The sequence below is a fragment of the Dipodomys spectabilis genome, unplaced genomic scaffold, assembly GCF_019054845.1.
Source record: "Dipodomys spectabilis isolate Male_0828 unplaced genomic scaffold, ASM1905484v1 ptg000141l, whole genome shotgun sequence".
Classification (NCBI taxonomy): Eukaryota; Metazoa; Chordata; class Mammalia; order Rodentia; family Heteromyidae; genus Dipodomys; species Dipodomys spectabilis.
The window spans coordinates 1,150,441-1,172,500 of NW_024870818.1; the positions used below are offsets into that span (position 1 = coordinate 1,150,441).

Consider the following 22,060-nt stretch of genomic DNA (forward strand, 5'->3'; position numbering starts at 1 on the left):
CATATAGCTTCTTCTTCCCCAACCCCACCCCTCTCCAACATACATTTCTCCCTCCTGAAACTAAAAAGAGTCTGAGAGAAGAGTCTTAGATGCCCTCTTACTGAGGGACCAGGATGCCCAGAGCAGCAGACTTATCTCTGCCCACTTGTAATATGTCAAGTAGAGAATCACCGGTAATCCAATGTGGGTGTTGGGTGTTTTTTTTTAAACAAAGACTCCAGGTTTCTCTCTTTCTGTTGCAGGTAGGTGCCAAGTCAGAAATAAACTCTTGCTAATTTCATTCACCAGGCAATGGACATCATAATAATCTGCAATGACATCTGTCATGGCAAAGATTTCCACTGTTCTTCACAAAAGTTTCTTGGAGAAGTAGAGGTCAGCCAGCAGTTATTCTCCCAGAAATTCACAGGTAAAGAAATAGGCCCTGGCAAAGTGACAGGGTGAGTGGGACTTTTCTGTTGTTAGTTTTAAAAGACAGTATGAAATTCTCTTTTGAGTATATATCAGTTATATTTTTAAAATTTCACCAAAGGGACATGTTCTCATGACAGTGTATCCAAATCTTGTCTTAGATATCATCAAATGGAAAAATAATCTGTGTTGTAAAATAGACTATAAGGTCAACTACTTTTACAAAACGTATGTTGTTTTATTAAATGATACTTGGGGCTATTTTAAAGAGTATATCAGGCTAGATTTCAGCTTATATGTCTAATGAATAAATCCCATAATATCTCAGTACCTTACGTCTCCTTTTCTAGAAACTATGGCTTGCAGTCAGCTATATAAATTGTCCCAATTTTCTATATAAAGATAAATTCAAATTAATTATATCTCAAAGGTTTCATAGGGGCCACAGTTGTTGGCTGACCATATTTTCATCCTCAGTAGTCAGAGAAATATTTCAATACAGTACATTTTTTGCTCAGAACTCTCTGAAAACACATGAGAAAGGAAATAATTAGAATTACATTTACTTACCCTCACATATTAGCATTAAATTATTAGTTGCATTAGTGGCTTTCATTTACATTAAACTTGCAAATTATATAGACCCTTATTTTCATTCTCGGAGCATCTTAATTTTTTTCCCTGCATGCATAGCTAATCATTTGCTTACCTCTTATCACTCCAGGAACCTAGAGTTCTTAATTCCATGGATTTCCACAGGGCAAAAATCTAGGCCATCTTTTAGGTACAGAAATCAATTCAGCCATCACTACACTCTGCATCAAAACAACATTTTAAGAGTGAAAGTTGAAGCCAGTGGCACTGAGCCAAAGCACCTCTCCTCTATAGGAAAATGCAGGGGGATTTTAATAGCAAATAGGTATAATCATTGAGGATTAATATTAATAAATAGCAACCCTTAATTGCTTAATGTTCCTGATTCAAATCTGGAACTTAACATATGGTACCCCGAGAATAGTATCACACACCTTTCTTCATTCCTGGAGTGTCCTATGTAAATATTTGCAGGGTCAATTTTGTCTCTTTACTCCTAGTAAGATCATACTAACCAATTACACTTTTTTATGTTTTAATTAAAACCAGAAAAAGGACCATAAGTCTATTGCATTTTTAGCAACATCTTCATCTCTGAAATACAATAACATGATACTTTCGAAAGGAATTGTATTAACTAAGTATCATAATTCATAGAAACATCACTGATGTCTTCTAAAATCCTATTCAATCAATTGACTACATCATTCACAAATTATGATCATTTATGCAAATGGACATCAAAACCATAGAAAGTTTCTTTCCCATATCCTTTTCCCACAGGCCAAATGAAGATGAATTAAGAAAATCTGGCCAAAGGTATATGTGTTTATGACCATCTTCCACAGCAAATAGGATATTTTCCTCTGGGAATAAAACATTTTCCTTAAACTACTGTTTATAACCCTTATCAGCTCAACAGCAATAGAGCCATCAAGTCCAATCTCTTGTGGAAAAAAGTCAAGGTTAACAAGTCCCTGCATTTTTGTTTATCTTTAGCTGCAATTGCTACTGACATCCAATTGGGTAATAAACATGAGGTCTGTCAAATATTCCCAAGAAACAGGTGATCCAAAAGCTATCTCCACACAAGGCCATTGCCAGGTAATCAAACAATCCTGCTGCAACAATTATGATTTGAGTGAATTTATAGATGCAAACATCAGTCAATTCCAAATGAATAGAATCATATACCATTCCCACCACTGGATTAAAAGCAGGGGCGGGGGGGGGGGCAGGAGGGGGATGGCTAGGAAAGGCTTCTTGCTAGAATTACTCACCTACAATAACTTGTATCCTGATGAGCATAGTACCAGCCAAAGAAAAGTCCTTCCCTCCTTCTTATCTTTTTCTGTTTCAAGGCAACTCTGTGTTGCTTAATACAGCCACCTCCTTTGCTTATGGCAGCCAAGTTCCTGAGCCCAGTTGCCCCCCCCGCCCCCCGCCCCGCCTGAAAACCAATTCAATGGTTATGTGTGTGCGTGTATATTTGGAATTGTTGCATGGTTACTACACTAGAAAATACTTCATTTAAACTTGAAAAGTGCTAGAATATGTGCAGCATGTTTGATTTTAAAGAGTCAGATTAGTATTTGGGGAGTAGGGTTGAGCGGAGACCACATGGCTCTTTCCAGTCCAGCATGAAGCTCACTGATAGCAACAGGAGTTATGCAGTTGGATCCAGGCAGCACAGGGCTCTGTGCCATATTTTACTTACAGATTAAAAATAGAATCTGTTCCAGCTGCAAAGTAAAACACATTAAACCTTCTGCCTCCATCTGAAAATGGAAATTAAATCTAAGGGCTATGGCTAGTATCTACAGAATGCAAGCCTATAGCCTCTACTTCAATTATGAAAAAAAAAAATGAGCCTAAAAAATATCTATCAGCCTAAAAGAAATGTTTTCCCCTCTTGCTGGGTAGCTTTCCTTAACATTTTATCATTGAATGGAACAATGTTTTCCAAAGCTTACTCCTTTCCTTATGAGACATCTGGACACAAAGTGAAGGGCATGCTTTAAAAGGAACAAATCTCTGTCCTGGGAATAAACACTAAATAAACCCCCCTCAAAGATTCTAGACAGTATCAAATGAAGGATACTATCTTTAAAGATAACTTTCAAAATAGGACATACTAAGAGCCAGGTGATAGCATCTTTTGTCAAATAAATGGTTTCAACATCAGAAACTATGTTTCATTTTTCAACATTCTGGCAAAAAGTCAATGTAACCAGAGTTGTATCAGCAGGCCAAAGTTTCTATACTGATTTCTAATCCTGGAATCTATTAAGTCATGGGCAGGTAATTTAAAGATTCTACATAAAAAGAAAACTTAGCAGGCGGGAAGTGGAAAAGGCTGTCGCTCACCAGGATAAGCGTCCAGTGGGAGCCCATAAACATGAAGGCCTGTGAAGCAAAACATCTACTCCGCAACACTCAGGAAATGTTCATCAATCAGTTGTCAAGCAAAGAGGGAAGTCACCTCATTTTCAGAGCAGTAAACTGATGAAATGAGTCACTGAATTCCCATGATAGCTTGGCTAGTCTCTTCCTTCCCAGCCCACCCCTAGTCCCCACAGAGCCCAGAGCCTTCTCTGAGAGAAAACAGTTCAAAAGGGCAGCAGGTCGCTTGTGAGTGACCCTCAGGAAGGGGTGGGAAAAATATCACTTTTCGCCTAGCCAGAGGGTGGCGGGAAAGCCACAGTCATTGACGATGGGCTGCATTTTCTCCCTATCTAGAGAACAGAGGCTACACTTAAGAAGAAAACAATGCCAGATGGCACTCATAGTCCTCACAGCCAGAAACCCTGACATTATTCTAGACCCTTCTGCCATCCCACCACACCCCGCGTCCACACAGTCTCCCAGTTGGGTCTGGTTCTTGCCCTCTCCAGACTCTTCCCTCTGCTTTAGTTTAGCTCTTCAACATAACCACATAACTGCAAGGCTGACTCCAGGCTTCCCCATGAACGATTCTTCCTTCACACAGATCTGACCTTGCCGTAACTCTGCTAACATGTTCAGCTGCCTCCTAAACAAACTCCAAATGCCTTCCAGTTCCATACAGGACCCTGCACAATCTGGCCCATGTCACCCATCAACCCTCACCTGAGTCACCTCCTTTCTTACCCCCTGGAAAGCACACAGAAAGCATCCACCATGCCATGCTCTCCTTCATAGCTTCACAGAAACCAATGTCTCTGCTTCCCATGTCTCTCTTGTCCATTAGTCCCAAATTTCCTTGCAAAAAGCTAAATGATTGGTCAGTAAACATAATAAAATGATTATAAAAACTAAACAATAAAGTAATAATAGCTACAAACTAAGAAAGTAATAATAACTTCAAAAAATCTACCTTATTTCTTCTAGGGATAACCGTTACTAGGGGGATGAGCTAGTAACTAAGATGATGACAGCAACTCCAGGTAGACAAGGACCAACATCTAAGATATTTTCATTCTCCATGAATAAAGGTGCTGTGATTAAAAATGCCTGTAATGGGGTCAGGCACCAGTGGCTCAAGCCTGTAATTCTAGCTACTCAAGAGGCTGAGATCTAAGGATCCTGGTTCAAAGCCAACCTGAGCAGGAAAATCCATGAAACTCTTATCTCTAATTAACCACCAGAAAACAGGCTTAAGTGGTAGAACACTAGCCTTGAGCTGAAGAGCTCAGGAATAGCCTATGCCCAGGCCCAGAATTAAAGCCCCAGGACCAACAACAACCACAAAAATGCCTGTCATGGGACAAGCATAGCAAGTCCATACCAATGCCAGGCCATTGTCTATCTTTGCTGGTTTTTTGTTGTTGTGTTGTTATTTTTGTTTTGCTTTGGGATATTTTTTTTCACTTCCAAATTGCACTGAGTTATTCATTCACTGGATTTATCCTACCATATGTTAATTGTTTGCTCTTCTGCTGGACCGTCAGTTTCTTTTATTTAACCTGTTCCAATCTGGTTTCTCACATCTAACACAGGACTGGGTGCAATAAATGGTCCATTAGCACTCTTTTAAGTTATTTAATGAGTGGGGGTGTGGAACAAGTGGTTGAGTACTTGCTTTGCAAATGTGAGGCCCAGTAGCAGAGGGAGAAAGTAATGAATGAAATTGTTTCTGCTTTTCTTCTATTTTCAGAAATATTTTCTCATAAGCTTCCACAATATTAAACAATGCCTTTTGTTTGTCCTGCACTTATTTTATATTTTCACATAAGGAAATGCTTATTTATTTGTTTATTCCTTAATTTTTCTGGTCGTTCTGAAGTTGAAGCTGGGCTTTGCACTTTGTTTCGGGCTCTCTACCACTTGAGCCGTACCACCAGCCAAAGGGAATGCTATTCATGCCTGGAATGTGGTAATGTAAACATTCACAATAGCCAGCCTCCTCCAATTTACCAGGCTGAAGTCATAGTGAAATCTCATATTCCCTCAGAACAATGCTTTTTAAAGATGATTGTCCCTGAATCATCTCAATTGTGTATCCCAACTCAGCTCCTCAGCATCCTCATTGTAGCCATCATTTATCTGAATCTTTCTGGCTTCATTAACCCAGTTTCTACAGGCAATAACCAGAATGTTAAGAGCATTCTTGCCCCTATCCCTGGCCCCAAACTGATGGACTAAAGAGTCCATCTGACCCACCATAAAAATGGTCAGAAGGGAGATAAACAAATGGAGAAAAGCCACCTGACACAACACAATAATCAGTTCCTTGGGTTATATTAAAGCAGGCTGTCGTCTCTTTCAACCATGCAAATTGAGACTGGCTTAGTTACCAAGGAATTACAAGTAAGAATTAGACAAATACTGCTCCACACAGTTAGCTGAGTCAAGTAATCAAATGTGTGTCCGTTTTGTTACTGCATCTGTAGTGCTGTGCATTGAGCTGAGAAGTTAAAGGGAGTCAACCAAATATTAAGACTGTCCGTGTCAACACAAAGGTTCGATGCCTCTATGCCTCTGATCATATAAAATAACACTAATTGAAATAAATTCTAGGAAATGAAACGAGGTATTTTTTTTTATCTGTCTTGTTTGTTTGTTGGTCTTTTGGAAGGTAAGGAGAGCACAGAAATAGAGGGACAAAGCGTGAACAAATGCAGCAGTTGCAGTCACTAGTTACCATGTTGAAAATGAACTGTACAACTTGTGGACAGGGAAGGAGGCAAAAACTAAGAGAGAGCAAAGGAAGGATGATGGTGTTGAAAAAGAAATGTACTTATTACCTGACTTATGAAACAATACCCCCTGTATCATCTTTATCTAACAATAAGTTTGTAAAAAGAATATCCATGTCTACCATCTCACTGGATTCCCTGTGAGAAGATAGGAGACTCTCTTTTAGATCTTAATTCTAGGCAAAATGCTTCCTCTGAGTAACTTCCATAAATGCTGTAAATCTTGAAAACTAATCTATTTCATTCTTTGTTTTGGCTGTTAGGAAGCTTAGTAGGTCATAGATACTTGATTACTTTTATTAAATTCCTTAAATCTTAGGAAATAGAAAATATACATGCTTTTTAAGTTTAAATACAGATAGTCCCAACTTATAGTTATTCATTTTGTGATTTTTCAACTCTTCAATGGGAATAAACATTTTTTTTCTTCTTTGTCCATCACAGGGCTGGAAACCTGGGCCTGGGTATTATCCCTGAGCTCTTTTGCTCAAGGCTAGCACTGTACCATGTTGAGCCATAGCATCATTTCCAGTTTTCTGGTGGTTAATTGAAGGTAAGAGTCTCACAGGCTTTCCTGCCCAGACTGGCTTTGAACCATGATCCAGAGATCTCAGCCTCTTGAGCAGCTAGGATTACAGGCAAGAGCCACCAGTGCCTGGCAGAAACCATTATTTCTAATTCTGATCTTTTCCCTACACTAGCAGTATGAAGGAGACTTGCAATGCTGGACAGTAAACAACATTCCCCTATCAGTCATGACACCATAGGACGAATCATGGATACTCTATCATGTGCTATGTTACTAAGCCATGGTGCTGGGGACATTATGTGAGTCAATGCATTTAGTTTGATTCAATGCATTTTCTAGTTTCGATATTTTCCATTTACAGTGAGTTTATAAGGACATAATCCATTATAAGTCAAGTATCTTCTGCATATGCTTGTATCCCAAGATATCAAAGAATAAAAGAAGCTGGGCCCAGGTGGCTCACGCCTGTATCCTAGCTACTCAGAGGCTGAGATCTGAGTTGGAGGTTCAAAGCCAGCCCAGGCAGGAAAGTGCATAAGACTCTTATCTCCAATAAACCACTAGAAAACCGGAAGTGACGCGGTGGCTCAAGTGGTAGAGCATTAGCCTTGAGCTGAAGAACTGAGGGACGGCACCCAGGCCTAGAGTTCAAGCCCCACAACTGACCAAAAAATAAATAAAAGAATAAAAAAAGATGACAAGGCACTACTTGTCCCAATGTCACAAATACATTTTCATAAGGATAGTTGAAGAAAGATTCAAATGAAATTGGACTCTGTAAGCGTTGACCAGGGTCTTAAACTAGCACCAAGTTCATGAACCAATTAAATATTTTCTGTATTCACTCTTTCATTTATCCTTTCTTTGAAATGTGTGATTTTTGAGTGCCAGGTATAGGCTCACACCTGTAATCCAAACCACTCAGGAGACTGAGGAAGGTCAGACCAGACAGAAAAGCTCATTAGACATCATCTTCAAAATAATTAGCAAAAAGCAGGGTTAGATGTGTGTGGCTCAAGTGATGGTTCAGTCTAGAAAGCACAAGACTGAAATTCAAACCCCACTTTAATATATGTATATGCATGTATATGTGTGCATGTATATATACATATATAATTATCCACATAAAATTTGCTATGTAGTGTCATGTTCTCTCTTTTCTTTTTATAAAAATCAATAAAAGGGAGCTTTAACTCACTATTTGTTAAGAAATAAAATTAGCAATGTCTTGGGGTGACACTGATAAACAACATTGGTTAAAAAAATAAAAACCAAAGTTAATTGCCCTAATCAGCTTGAATGCATCTAGGTTAAGTCTATAAGACTACATGAATCCACAAAGCCAGACACTTGAGTAAATTTCACCCAATTTCACCAGGGATTAATCAATATAAGAGGTAGAAAATTCCTACATCTTCTACATCTTCTAAGGGAAAATGCTTGACATAAATGTATTATTTGAGTTATCTTTTGCTAGGCCAACAGCCAAAACCTCTACTTGCTATCCTTAATTAGTGTCAGCATTATTGGAGGAGGAAGATAAATTCAGGGACAGAATTAAATATTCCATCTCAGGGGAAGGGCATAGGTCACAAAACACCCTCCCCAGGTAGCATAGTTATTCCTGTTCCAGGACCTGTCTTAGAATTCATCCTCAACCACGATCCTATGATCTGTCAAAAGATCCATCACATGCAAGGATAGGAGTAGGTAGAATAAGGAATTGTGTAGGTGATGTGATTTAAAATGCATCCAAATTCATCTATCAATAACTTTTAAAATAGCTCCCCCTGAATCTTTCCTTGATAGCTCTTGAAAAAAAATATCTTTGTATCTTTGAAACAGGTGAGAACTTGGTGCCTTTTATACTCTGATAGATTTCCATGTGAGATTAATTCTTTGGCATCCAAAAGAAATCAGCCCTGCGGGAAGACAGTGTAGTCACAATTCGAATCAGGATGGGTTTTCGGTCTGTGCCTGTAAGTAAGGTAGTCATAGGATATTCAAAGATGAAAAATACCTCGTCCCTTCCCAGAAGTCTCTTAGATAGGATGCTCAAAACATAGCTCATTTCAACTTATGGTGAAGAGCAGGATATTGAAACAACATAGAAAAGACATGTTTCTTAGTCTGGGGTTTTCATGAAATACATCTGGAAGCCAATACTTAACTTGAGCTTAGAAATCCTTCACATGGCTATATAGAGTCTCTGTCTACCACTGGGAGTGGGGTGACTATGGTTAGAATTGAAAGGCTCAATCTATCTAGAAGGAGGAAAATATCAAGCAATTACATTTTACTAACCTCCAATAAAATTTGAATTCCTTCAAGTATAGATGGAGGCAAGTAACAACTCACTATTTGCAGGACCATAAATGAAATAATGCTTATAATATCACAATAGGGTGGCTACAAATACTGCAACACATGAGTTACATTCATTACTACTTCAAAAATGCAGAAGAAAATTGAGTTTCTTGTAGACCTTGTTACTTAATGCATATTTAACCAAGCACTTACATTATTATATTATAACTCACTGTTTAAAAATATTTTGATAATAAGATTCAATATAGTTTACCATAAAGCCCTGCATATTTTGGATATATTAATAAAAATATCACTCCAACAAAATATCAATTGCCTTTCCTAGACTGTCAAAGATGTTCCCTATCCCACAAGATGCCAATATTCTCTGAAGAACTATGCATTGGCAGACCCATGATTAATGGTGACCTATAATGATGACCTCAAGGTTCAGAAAGCAGGGTCCTGGATGCCACATCTTAGGTTACAGCCAGGAGCCTTGATCACAAAGCTCTTAATGGCTGGGGCATTGGCAAGTTGAGAAATAAATACACTTACAGATCCCTAGGAATCTGCAGTGAACATTTAGCTCACATTTGCTTGGTGTTCTGAGTAGCACCCCACAAACTTCCTTAAGGATAAATACAAGGGCCTACTCATTTTTATAACCTCACGCTGAGCACCTGACACCTAGGTAGTACTTAATCCATTTTGATGAGTTGACTAGAATGTATAAATTTACATTTCCACCCCCCCCTCTGCCCCCTGCCCTTAAAGATAACTCCTGATAATGGTTTGGCTCATCTGCAGAAGTGATTATAACTCTAAACTCTTTTTTTAATCTCCTTGGGCTATGTTAAATGAATGTTTCTCTAAAATTAACTTCCTCACTTCTGTGCTGCCAAGAATGACACCGTGTGAAAAATCCACCACCTGGGACAATGGATTCTCCCCTCATGTATTTTCTTGGGTAGAAACTAAAACACACGTTTAGGCCGTGCCAGGCTGTGTGTGGTGGCCCTGGAATGCCTAAGAGAGCCAACCTGAAAAGCAAGTTGCTGCTTCTAGTTTAAAATCAGACACAGAAGCAAAGGCAGAAGGGAAGGTAGAAAGGAAGAAGAGAAAAGAAAAGTCTCATACAAGAGCTAAGTTAAATAAATCAATAAAATGATGTTATTAATCTGAGTATGGAATATATTCCTTTGTATGCGTTACATTTGGGAGAAATACCTTACAGTTTGGGACAGAAACAACTATTACTATCAACTTCAGGGTTCACTACAACAGAAAACATGTTCCTTTCTCTCGGAAACGCTCCTGTTTTACTAATCAGAAGGACGTTCTCTTATTAACAGTAGACAGAGTGAAGCTGAAAAGTAGTTAAGTTCTTAAGGTTTTCATGCTTCTGGCTACAGAGCTAAAAAACAAATTGATATAACATCATTATTCATTATTCTTTACCACTCTACTTTCATTTATTAAAAAATAATTCTTGGGAAAATAATTACTTCCAGAAAAGCCAAGAGTTAGTGTATAATTTTAAATTTCTACAACTCATACCCGAGTCAGTATTCCTTAAAAGCAACAGCAGCAATGTAATTACAATCCATCACTTGCAACAAAACCCCAGTACCTATACAGGTGACAAAAGCCAGTGTCAGTAACAAATCTATGACATCACATACCAAGTCCCTTGTTAAATGCAGACCCAATGTGTGGCTTTAAGGCCACACTTCAACACCACACCTTTTTAATTTCAAAAACGAAAGTATAAAAATTGAGAAGAAATCCACACCACACCACAAGTTCACACATGAATAAAAATGAGCAATCAACAGAAAGTGTAAGGAATGATGCTGCTGACTCATGTCCTACCTCTTCCAATTGAGGGTCAGGCTTACTCAAACCCAGTCACATGAGCATGGAATTCAGTAAAGGTCAATCAAAGACAAGCTGAAACTTCAACTGTCTAGCTGACCTTCAGAGCTTGTGACAAATTGCTATCAGTCAATGTCAACTAATGACAGGAGCTCTTTGGCTAATCAATTGTTCTAAAAACGATCAAGAAAACTACTCACAGGACAGCTCATTTTCACATCAATGCCCGTGAAGTATGAAAAGCTCATTTTTTTTGAGTTTTTAATAAGCTCATAAGTAAAGCAGTTACTTGGTAACAGAGGTCACCTTACAAAGACAGAACCTTAGTCTGTCTTTTACATATTCTTTTTATTACCATATTATAGTAAAAATATGCCACAGATATCCCTGAGGGCTACATAATAAAGTAGGTAACACTTCATCCACTTTTTAGATACATCTGTGTGTGTTAGAAGGGACTGTTTTGCTGTAAATAAATGATTGTTGAAGATGAAAAACAATGACCTCAAGATTACTACTGATATTCTCTAATAGGGAGAAGATGCTCTTTCAATGAAAATGTTTATGGCCAAGTTCATGTCTTGAAATTTACAGTTAGTATTTTTAAATGATGAAGTGGTTTTTCTTTAAGATGACCTGCTTTCATGGTGCTAATAGTCAAGCACATGGAGAATCAGAAAAATGTTACTGGTTATTTGACGAGTCAATAGAATGCAAGGTGAGCATGCTACAAGTGCTTCTAAAAAAAAACTATCTAAGCTTCTAATTCAGCATGTTTGATAACTTACAATATTTTCCTTTTGATAATGGGGATCTGTGCTATATAATAACTTCTCTTTCTGTTTCACACTTGACTTTTCCCACCAGGAAATCACTTTCCTAATCTTGCCTGTCACCACATGCAAAAGCCATACTTTAATTTGCAATACAACATTAAACAAAACACATCTAAGGCAGCAATGGTCTAAAGTCTGGGACCTGTGATCACCATTACATTTTACTTTTCCCTGTTCTCAGAGGTATTTATTTATCAGACAAAATTTATTAGAGTGGGCTGGGAAGGTGGCTCAGTGGTAGAGTGCTTGCCTTTCATGCATGAGGCCCTGGGTTCGATTCCTCAGCACCACATAAGCAGAAAAAGCCAGAAGTGGCGCTGTGGCTCAAGTCGTAGAGCACTCACTCACCTTGAGCTGACTAGCTGAGGGACAGTGCTCAGGCCCAGAGTTCAGGCCCCACAACCAACCAAAAAAAAAAAAAAAATTCAAGTACCACTAGAATACAATAAATCTCAGAAAAAGCTGGGTTCAGGAAGCTCATACCTATAATCTTATCTAATGAGATCTGAGGATCACTGTTCAAAGCTAATCAGGGCAGAAAAGTTTGTGAGATTCTTATCTCCAACTAACCAACAAAAAGCTGGAAGTAGAACTGTGGCTCAAGTGGTAGAGCACTAGCCTTGAGTGAAAAGCTAAGAAAGTGTGCTCAGGCTGAGTTCAAGCCCTAGTACCAGTACTAAATAAAAAGTCCCAGGAGAGATGCAAAGCTTAACAAGAAAGAGTGAGCAAATATGGTACAATCAAGTCCCTCTTCACAACAAATAAACCACAATAAAAAAAGAATGAAAATGAAACACATAAAAACACTTTTCTTCATTGTAAACATTCAAAGTCATTATATTTTCTTTAAAAACTTGGATTTTTTCCCAAAAGATAACTTTCTAAACAAGCTATATTAATGTTGTTTTATTCTGAAAAACTGCAAACAGACAGCGGTTTCAGATTACATCCTAAACCTGACCTGAGGTGCTAGGATAGTTTTTCAAATTAAAATCTCTTCTGTGGCCTCAACCACTCTCAAGTTGTCCATAGGAAAGAAATAAAGGAAGGGAGGGCAACACTTAAGCCCAGGCATAATTGGAAGTATGTGAAAAATGAAGTGTCAGTTTGGTCAATAAAGGGCAGAGGTCAAGGGGAACTGCAGCCCAAACTCTCTGCGAAATCTGCTCATTAAGACATCCAATCAGAGAGCTCCTGCCCACCTATCCCATTATTCATCAGACAGCTGACTGTTTGAAATGCCTGGGTTTGGGGCTGTTATTACTTTGCTTCTTCATGTAAAAAGGCAAGCTAATATATGAATCGTTGCTCGGTCATCTGGAACACAGTGTGGCCCTTCTGCATCCCCTCCCAGGCAGCTCTGCCTGCCGGCCTCCCAAGTCTGGAACAATCGCCTCTGAGAGTCTCCTCCATAATACATGGAACTGCCTTCTCCCTTTGGGTTGCCTGAACTCATACAAAAGCTGATGGGTAGGTGGGTGGGTAGGTGGAAAGCCGTGCAGCTATTGACACATTATTAGACAGAAATAGCAGTGCTGCTAGGCTATTCCTCTTTAAAGGAACATGCCAGTTTTGCTATTTTTCTTTTCTATTCATTTTCTTTTCTTTCTTACTTTGGTTATTATTGTTATTTTATTATTCTATTGTGATCTGAGACCTATCGCCCAAAGGAGAAGTTTATAAGTGGATTTTAGAGATTCCAGCAACCATTGAAGTCCTTTTGGGTTGAAATGTTGCACATCAAATTTCAATATGAAAATAATACTTTTTCTTTATCCTCACCAAAAAAAAAGGAAAATAAGAGGAGCTTTAAGTGGGAAATGGTCTCCCAGAGAAATATCCTCACTTGTTTTCTGTGCTCTTGTTCTCAGTTCAATAACTTCCTGAATGAATGAAATTACATAGGCTCTTAGTAGATAATGCAAATTAATCATACCAATCATCACACTCCCTTTGTAAATAGCTCAATCATCATTCTACTTAGCACACAGCACTAGGTCCTCATTCCCCAGTAGAGAATTCCTCCTGAATCTCAGCTGACTCCACCTGAGTCAGCTATGTTACTTTGAGAGCCCAGCATCAGGGTCAACAGACAACAGGAAAGAGGTGGTGAATTGATAACAAAAATTTATGACAAATAGACAAAAAATGGTTATTTTTCGATTTATATATGTATGGTAATATGAATAGAAAAAGGGGAAGGTCACACTATATATATATATATGTATTATATAGATATATACTGTATATAAATACTGAAGCCAGGCACTAGCAGCTCACACTTAAAATCCTAGCTACTCAAGAGACTGAGATCCCAGTATCAGAAGTGGATCTGTGGCCTTAAGCAAAAGAGTTAAGGGGATAGCACCAAGGTCCTGAGTTCAAGCCCCAATACTGGCATCAACTTTTTTTAAAGGATTAGTATATCATTTAGGATATAATAGTCAAGTACTTTAGTTCTGGAGTCAGACTGACAGTCTTAATTAAACCAGCAACTAATATATGGCCCTGGGCTCTATTTTCTAGTTTCTCTGATTCCCCCATGACTTAGATCACAAACTGTGGGGGCAAAAAATATCTACCCTGATAGCCCTTAAAATCCTACTTCATTGTTTTATTACTATCACTGAGTAAGCTCTCTTGATTTTGGAATAAAAAAGGAGATATACCCAAACTCAAAATGTGGTCAGTAATAGCCGGGCTGCTTGTGAGACAGTGACTGTAGCAATCCCTCAGGGGAGGGCTGATGGGAAGAGGTATGGGTAGGCCTGATATTCCCCCTCTCTCTGTCTCTCTCCCACACACATTTCCTGAAATAGGCCTCAACTATCATCAATAGGACAACTACAACAAAAAGGACAAAAAAGTTATGTGAATGGCACATTTATATGCCAGTGTGTACTTCATATTACCAAACACTGTATAGGAATCTTGAGAACACCTGTGTGTGTGTGTGTGTGTGTGTGTGTGTGTGTGTGTGTGTGTGCGCGCGCGCGCGTGTCTGTCTGTCTGTCTGTCTGTCTGTGTCTGTGCAAGTGCACTGGTCCTAGAGCTTGAACTCAGGGCCCGGGCACTATCCTTGAACTTTTTGTTGTTGTTGTTCAAAGCTAGCACTATAGCATTTGAACCACAGCTACATTTCCAGCTTTTTTTTTTTTTTTTTTGCTGATTAATTGGAGATTAGTCTCAAGGACTTTCCTGCACTGGATGACTTCAAACTGCAATTTACAGTTCTCAGCCTCTTGAGTAGCTAGAATGACTGTAATCCCCTTGTACCTGGCTCAGGATTAACTCTGCAACAGCGACTCTCAAGTGTTTCTGGACTATTTTTTCTCCTGCGAAATGAGAAAATAGCAAATAACCTGAGGTGTAATTAAGGATTCAATCTGGTATCTTTGGAAATGCTTTGAGCAAACTAAATAGTTGCCCAAAGTCAGTGTCATAGCTCCAGCAGCCCAATCAACCAAACACTGACATGAAATCCTTCCTTCTAAATGCCAATTTAAAGTGGTTTCACTATTAAAGAATCCATCTCTTGGCCAGGTACTGATAGCTTACACCTGTAATCCTACCTACTTGGGAAGTTAAGTTGGGAGATTTTTCTTTTGAGACCAGCTTAAAAGTTTTTGAGAAGTTTTTGAGATCTTATGTCTATAGCTGGATGTGTTGGCATACACCTATCATCCCAGCTAGAAGGAATGCTAAGATTGGTAAGATCATGATTGCATGCCAGCCTAGGCAAAAATGTTTCTGATACTCCATCTCAATAGAAAAAGTTGGGCATGATGCATACCTGTCATCTCCCAGGTATTGTAGGAATATAACTAGATGGAAATAGGAGGATATCAGTTCAGGAAGGCAGGGCAAAAAAGTCAATACTCCTACCTCAATAAAAAAAAAAAAGGAACGTACTCATTACCTGACTTATGTAGTCGTAACCCCTCTGTACATCATCTTTATAATAATAATTTTTTTGGGGGGAGGTCCGGTCGTGGGGCCTGAACTCTGGGCCTGGGCGCTGTCCCTCAGCTCTTCAGCTCAAGGCTAGCACTCTACCACTTGAGCCACAGCGCCACTTCCGGCTTTTTTCTTTTTGCTTATGTGGTGCTGAGGAACTAAACCAGGGCCTCAGGTATGCAAGGCAAGCTCTCTACCACTGAGCCACCTTCCCACCCCATAATAATAATTTTTTTAAGTCACAAAAAAATCAAGACCCTGTCTCAAAGCAAAGGTCTTAGAGCCGTGATTAAATAGAGCATCTGCCTAGAAAAAATAAAGTTCTAGCAGGGCGCTGGTGGCTCACGCCTGTAATCCTAGCTACTCAGGAGGCTGAGATCTGAGGATTGCGGTTCAAAGCCAGCCCGGGCAGGAGAGACCGTGAGACTCCTATCTCCAATAAACCACCAGAAAACCGGAAGTGGTGCTGTAGCTCAAGTGGTAGAGCGCTCGCCTTGAGCTGAAGAGCTGAGGGACAGCGCCCAGGCCCAGAGTTCAAGCCCCACGACCGACAAAAAAAAAAGAAAGTTCTGAGTTCAAAGCCTAGTACTTTCCTCTCTCTGTCTCTCTGTGTGTGTGTGTGTGTGTGTGTGTGTGTGTGTGTGTGCCCTTTGAGGGTTCATAGATATTAAAGAAAATGAAATCAGATGACCTTAGAAGAGTTGTCATGATAAATAATTGTATTTGGAATAAAGATATTGTGATGCTTTGAATATGAAGCACCTATGAAAAGTTCATGTATTAAAGGCCTGAATGCCAGCTATGGGTTTTGAGCTGCTATTGGATCAAGAAGCCTCCAACTGCACCAATGAATTAACCCACTCATAAATGTAGAGCTCAAAGGACTTGTAGACAAATGGGCTCAGTCAGAGGAAGTGGGTCACTGGGAGTACGCCCTTGAAGGGTATATCTTGTCTCTGTCCCCTGTTCTTTCTCTGCCTCCTGTCTGCCATGATAAGAGCCTTCCCTCCAACAGATGTTCCCGTCATGATGTTTGGCCTCACCATACATAGTCTCAGGGCAAGAAAGAGGAGTAATGGACTAAAAGTGAACCTTTCATCCTCGAAGTTGTTTTCTCAAATATTTGTTAGAGCAATGTAAAATGTGATTAACACAGATATATGATATAACTCCTGAGCAATAATGTCTTTAGGATTTATTTTATGTATATTTTTAAAGAATATCCAGGATCGGGCTGGGAAGGTGGCTCAGTGGTAGAGCGCTTGCCTTGCATGCATGAGGCCCTGGGTTCGATTCCTCAGTACCACATAAGCAAAAAGAAAAAAGCTGGAAGTGGTGCTGTGGCTCAAGTGGTAGAGTGCTAGCCTTGAGCTGAAGAGCTGAGGGACAGTGCCCAGGCCCAGAGTTCAGGCCCCACGATCCGATAAAAATAAATAAATAAATAAATAATAAAAATAAAAAAAAGAATATCCAGGATCATGTTTAATGTTTACTTTTCATGCTTATTTTAAAATGTGTCCTAAATCTATTTAATTGGTCACAATAGCTACAAATTTGGAAAACTATCTCAAATCCTCTGAATTGCTAGAGTGCTAACTAGGAGCTATTACTGTCTTTTGAGATCTATCAGAACATTAAAATTTTCCTGGATAAGCCAGGAGCCAGTGGCTCATGCCTCTATTCTTAGCCACTCAGAAGGCTGAGATCTGAGAGTTAGGGTTCAGGGCCAGTCTGGGCAGAAAAGTCCTTGAGATTCTTTTTTTTTTTGGTCGGTCGTGGGGCTTGAACTCTGGGCTTGGGCACTGTACCTGCGCTCTTCAGCTCAAGGTAAGCACTCTACCACTTGAGCCACAGCGCCACTTCCAGTTTTCTAGTGGAAATAAGAGTCTATTGGAGATAAGAGTCTCACAGACTTTCCTGCCTGGGCTGGCTTTGAACTGTGATCCTCGGATCTCAGCCTCCTGAGTAGTTAGGATTATAGGCATGAGCCACCAATGCCTGGCTTGAGATTCTTACTTCCAGGACAAAAGTGAACCTAAAAGTTGAGCTGAGGCTGAAGTGGTAGCTCACATTTTGAGTAAAAATTCTCAAAGACAGTGAGTATAAAGGCCATGAGTGTAAGCCCCAATACCATCACAGACACACATAAAAAGGTCCTGTATAACTTATTTTATTTACTTTAAAAGTCAAAAAGACTAAGATTCCAATTTGATTGCTATTATAAACTTGTTATATATCTTCATGTACAGTAGGATAGACTATTTAATAGGGAGCCCAAACCTAGGGACCTAGGAGACTTTCTTTCCTCTCTCTCTTTCCTCTTTTCTTTTTGCTTTCATTCATTTTTTCTTTCTTTCTTTTCTTTCTTCCTTTCTTCCCCTTCCTTCCTTCCTTCCTTCCTTCCTTCCTTCCTTCCTTCCTTCCTTCCTTCCTTCCTTCCTTCCTTTTTTAACTATTTATGTTTGGTACCACAGGTGCCATAGAGTAGTGGTAACAACTAGAAAGATATGAGGGGAAAAAATGCAGGACAAATAATACAGTGGAGAAAGCTTCCCTCTGTCTTCAGCAGAAACACCTCTTTGGATATGTTCTTGACAGATTGAGTTATGTCTGTCTATTGGAAGTGTATAAAGACATATTTATGGATTTAAAAATCTTTTGAAGAGGGTTGTTATTTACCCAGTTGGCTAAAATGGACTCAAACTGTGTAAATAACTATTTAGGACATGTATGACAGGCCAAATGCTGGCACAGCTTCACCATCACTGCTTGCCAGGAAAAGCAGACAAGGAAAGCCACTGCGCACAGTTGATCCAAAGGCTGCACAAAAACCCAGCTCCACAGGTCCCAGGGATGAGAAAAAAGGCTCAGAAGAGCCACGGTTGACATGGAGAGGTGTGTACGTAGACACAGCCGTACTTTTCAGGCACCATCTACATTTAGCATGAATAAATCTCACTGCCAAAGAAACTCCACCCAGGAAGGGCAAAGCAGACTAAAAGTGGATCTTGCCACCTCTGGTATAGACCTGGTGGAGAGGAGAAACAAATGGCAGGACAAAAGCTTCCTGCTTGATCACAGGGGATGTGATTGACTTTAGTTCTTTGGTAGAGAAATGAGAAAGAGGGTATGATGAGAAGAATCTTATCTATATAATCAAAAAATGTCGGTCTGGCACTTGGAACTCCAACAAATCACAAATCTTACCCATATCTTATTTTCTTTATCTGACACCAGAATTGTTTTAAAATGGTTCAACTGATAGAATTTATGTGGAAAAAATATTTTTATAATAAAAAACTAAGTGATGGTTTTAAATATAAAATATAAGCCAGGCACCTGATGACTCATGTCTATAATCCTAGCTACTCAGAAGAAGGATCATGGTTCAAAGTAGCCTGGGCAGTCTGTGATACTTTTATCTCCAATTTACCCCCAGAAAAAAAAGCTAGAAGTGGATAGATAGATGGATGGATGGATAGATAGATAGATAGATAGATAGATAGATAGATAGATAGATAGATAGACAGATAGATGGATAGATAGATGGATAGATAGATAGATAGATAGATAGATAGATAGATAGATAGATAGATAGATAGATGGATGGATGGATGGATGGATGGATGGATGGATGGATGGATGGATGGATGGATGGATGGATAGATAGATAGATAGATAGATAGATAGATAGATAGATAGATAGATAGATAGATAGATAGATAGATAGATAGATAGATGCAGAGAGTGAGACAAAGATAGAGACCAAGAGAGATTCAAGGGAGACAGAGAGACAGAGAAACATAAAGAACCTTCTAAGTTGCCAGTTAGTAATGTAGCTCCCAGTTTTAATCAAATTCATTATTAAACAGACCTTTAGAAAAAGGAAAAATTATGTATATATGATTCTAATTCCTGGTTAGGGCTTATCAGAAGGGAAGAATTAGCACGGAGCATGTGCCCCTTGGAAACCTTCTTATCATATTATGTTTGAGAAAACTTATGCTTTGCAGTCTTAAGTCAAAGTACATTTCAGCAGCCGGTAAGCCTTCACGTCCCAGCTAAACTACCCGCTGAGTCTTAGATGATACTCATTTAAAATGCAAACAAACCCAAGAGAAACAAACAAAACGTTAGGTTGTATGCCTGTGTAGCAATTTGGGGCTACAGGGCAAATAACTTAAGTTTCCACTTATACTCTTTGAAAATTCCTAGTGTAAGTCAGGCTTTCAAAAGTGCTGACACCATCTTAGCTGCAGTGCTGTGAACAGTGAAGGCATAACACATACATGCACACTTGAAAGAGAAAAGGCCCCTTGGATTTATGCTGCATATCATTCTCCAGTAAAAGTCAGGGGTCAGAGGTTACCTGCTTCTGCCTCAGCTCTGGACGCGTTTACCATTCCAGGCTCCGTTTTTACTAGGCTTAGACTTGTAATGAAGTCAGCAACTTTTCTTTGAACAATAAAATGTCTCCAATGCTTAAAATTATGTTTGCAGAAGTTATTCCCAGGGCAAAGAACATACATGTGCCTTAAGCAGAAGAAGATGAAGAAGAAGAAGAAAGAAAAACCTTCCCTGCTCTTGTTTTCAAAGTAATCATGCTAAATTCATTGTAGACTTCATAGTTCTAATTGGTATAAATAGCCCAAGTCAGTTAGACTACAAGATCCCTTTGTTGCCTTAAGAGCACTCTAACAAAATAAGATCACAAAATCAAATTTCTGAAGTATGTACCTACTGTGGGCTCAGAGGCAGCTTCATTAAAGTGGTCTTTTTATATTCAGATAAAGAATTCTTTTTGTAACTTTAAGTGCATTAAATGAACACAAAACATCATCCAAAGCAGTTCAAGCTATTTGGATACTCAATTGCTTTTATTTTTCTTTTTCCTGAAGACTAACTTGAGGTTTAAACTTCAATTCCTATGCAAATCCATGAACAGGCACACACAGGTATGTGTACTCAGAGTACCAGACAAAATTAAGTCAATGTCTCCCATGTCTTCTTCTTTTTTTTTTTTTTTTGGTCTGGTCGTGGGGCCTGAACTCTGGGCCTGGGTGCTGTCCCCAGCTCTTCAGCTCAAGGCTAGCGCTCTACCACTTGAGCCACAGCACCACTTCCGGCTTTTTTCTTTTTGCTTATGTGGTGCTGAGGAATCGAACCCAGGGCCTCATGCATGCAAGGCAAGCGCTCTACCACTGATCCACCTTCCCAGCTCAATCCCATGTCTTCTTAATGACATTTATTCTAGCTTTGCAAAGAATTAAGTCCTTAAGAGAGTCCAATAATAAGACCAAAAAAATTGGCCTCAACCTTATTGAAAGGGAAGCCCAGCATAGGGTTTCCAAACGCTTTCTATGCACCTTCCATTATCTGTTCACAGCATTTACGTGGATCCTACTGAAGTTTTTTTTTCATGTGCCCTTCAAGGGCTTCTAGGGGCAGGTAGTAATAATACTTTCCATTTGTACAGCAAGGTATTCGTGCTATCCTGTTGATACACATTTGAACTTTCTAATCTACTCTTTTAGACTTGTTCTCAACCAATTCACTGAACTTGTTTCCTGGAGGTGGCCAAATGTCAGGCAGTTAGGTAACTGGAATGGCCCAGGCGAAGAGGGTTTGGGAATTAAACAAGAAGAACAAATTCTCAAATTATATGGGATTTACGTTCCAGGAAAAACTATATATATATAGAGAGAGAGAGAGAGAAACTAACTAGACATTGCTGATTTTCCAACTCTTGAAAATGAAACAAGAAGCGAAAGAGAATAAAAACACCTCTCCTACCTTGCTCACTGCTGTTATCCCCACTGTGCGATGTGTGGCCACCACTGGAAGGGCCAGGGGTTCCTCCTGAACGGGTGGACGCTGTGTCATCGTGATCTCTGTTCCAAGAGGGCTGTGGGGCACAAATCAAAAACCTGAATAAGAACTGGTTGTTAATAGTGGATGGGTATGATCCTGTCAGATGACAAAGTGATGCAGGGCTACAATAGATAATACCATCTTTCCCATCCTCCTTCAAACATGGTCTTGACTCAGGGCTGCAACCAGCCAATTCCAAATTTGCTAAACTGGGTGTTAATGGCTCCCTCCTGTACTCCTAGCTACTCAGGAGGCTGAGATCTGAGGATCTTGGTTCAAAGTCAGCTCAGGCAGGAAAGCCCATGAGACTCAGCTCCAATCAATCACCAAAAAGCCAGATGGTTTGGGGTTTTTTTTTTTTTTTTTGAGCTTGAGCTGTGTGTGGGTTAACTAGTAGAGCACTAGTCTTGAGCGGATCACTTTAAAGACAGCACCCAGGTCCTGAGTTCAAGCTTCAGTACTGAGACAAAAATAAATAAATAAATAAAAGTTTAAAACCT

The 22,060-nt window shown here is 39.4% G+C and overlaps 1 protein-coding gene across 4 annotated transcripts in view; it reads right to left on the reverse strand.

Annotated features, from left to right (window-relative positions):
• The window catches only part of Meis1 (Meis homeobox 1), a 148,083-nt gene that overhangs the window by 93,950 nt on the left and 32,073 nt on the right, over nt 1-22,060 (reverse strand). For all 4 annotated transcript variants that reach the window (XM_042691239.1, XM_042691238.1, XM_042691242.1 and 1 more), the window contains one exon: nt 21,483-21,594. In XM_042691239.1, the coding sequence (XP_042547173.1) occupies nt 21,483-21,594 (112 nt within the window). The remainder of the gene's footprint in view (nt 1-21,482; nt 21,595-22,060) is intronic.